The following is a 1,211-nucleotide window of genomic DNA, read 5'->3' on the forward strand; positions in this document are numbered from 1 at the left end:
ATATATCCTTTTGACCTGAATATTATTATTTGGAAGTAATTGAAATAAAAGTAAATAAAATACCATATTATTCAGTATTTTGGAATGCAGTGGCCTATCTGCACTTTGATTGTGGTATTGTTACTGATTGGATATCCTTATTCATGTCTAGCATGGCCTGTAGGCTTGATCACTGATTTAATGATTCACAGCCATAATGGTTATAAAATCATTAAGGAAATAATTTTTGTTAAAGTTTGGGTTAAAAATAGATAAAAGCAAGAGAATTTTGAGATAAAAGGATATACTTATTGTATGGATAATGGAGTGGATAATTTGCTGCATAATGAAATTATATACTGTGTACTTCTTAACATATTTCAAGAAGCCTGAGTAGTTTGAAACTTAAGGACTGTCAAAAACCTTTATGTTTTCATTATTGTTACTGTTGATTATACTTACATTGAATTAACTTGTTTATATGTTAAGTTCTACAATATCTGTTCTTATTAAAAAATAACTTATATTCAGAGTCAGTCTTACAATATGTATTTAATCTTTTGTAGTAAGCTAGTCTTTTTTTTTTACAAAGCCAAGTTGCATTATTCAGGAACTTCTAGAGTGATCTTACTTTCATGTAATTGTGTAACTTGTAAAACTGGTCCACAATATTTCTCTAGTAAATCTACTAAGAACATCAAACTTTTTATTCTGCTGATAATTCTTTTTTAAAAATCAGTAAGTTGAAATTGCATTATTGTGTTACTACTATGATCAGCAGTTACAGCACAGACCTTTCAAATATAGAATTTCAGTATTTGCTAAGCATTCCACCTAGGTCTAATTTGTTGAAACTTCAAAATATATTGACAAATCAACTGACTTTACTCTCCTGACGGTCTTGTTGTAGGCCTTGATCATTTATTGATTTAAAAGTTGTGTAAAAATTATTTTTCCCTTAACCGTTTCTTTCTACAGTTGGCAATGTGAGTGAGGATTGTAAGCAGGCTGCTTTAGCAACAGTATCAATTATAGTAGACAACGCTTCAAATGATGTTAAAGATAAAATATATGGGGATGTCTTTAGACCCCAGCTAGGTCATGCCGTTTTTATTTGCCTAAAGCTGGCACAGGAAGAAAAGAATCGCAGTTTAAGGTAATTTGAATTTTATGTCTTTAATGGATTGTTTGTTTTATACACTGTTTAAAAGGATGCCTTAATAATGTAGATT

At 29.8% G+C, this 1,211-nt stretch overlaps 1 protein-coding gene across 1 annotated transcript in view; it reads left to right on the forward strand.

Moving 5' to 3' along the window:
• LOC119594190 (TELO2-interacting protein 1 homolog) overlaps positions 1-1,211 on the forward strand; it is a gene marked incomplete in the record, with an annotated part of 11,250 nt that overhangs the window by 4,056 nt on the left and 5,983 nt on the right. The window contains 1 exon segment of the mRNA XM_037943258.1: positions 958-1,135. Coding sequence (XP_037799186.1) covers positions 958-1,135 — 178 coding nt within the window.

This window comes from Penaeus monodon, chromosome 33 (genome assembly GCF_015228065.2).
Source record: "Penaeus monodon isolate SGIC_2016 chromosome 33, NSTDA_Pmon_1, whole genome shotgun sequence".
NCBI classification, from domain to species: Eukaryota; Metazoa; Arthropoda; class Malacostraca; order Decapoda; family Penaeidae; genus Penaeus; species Penaeus monodon.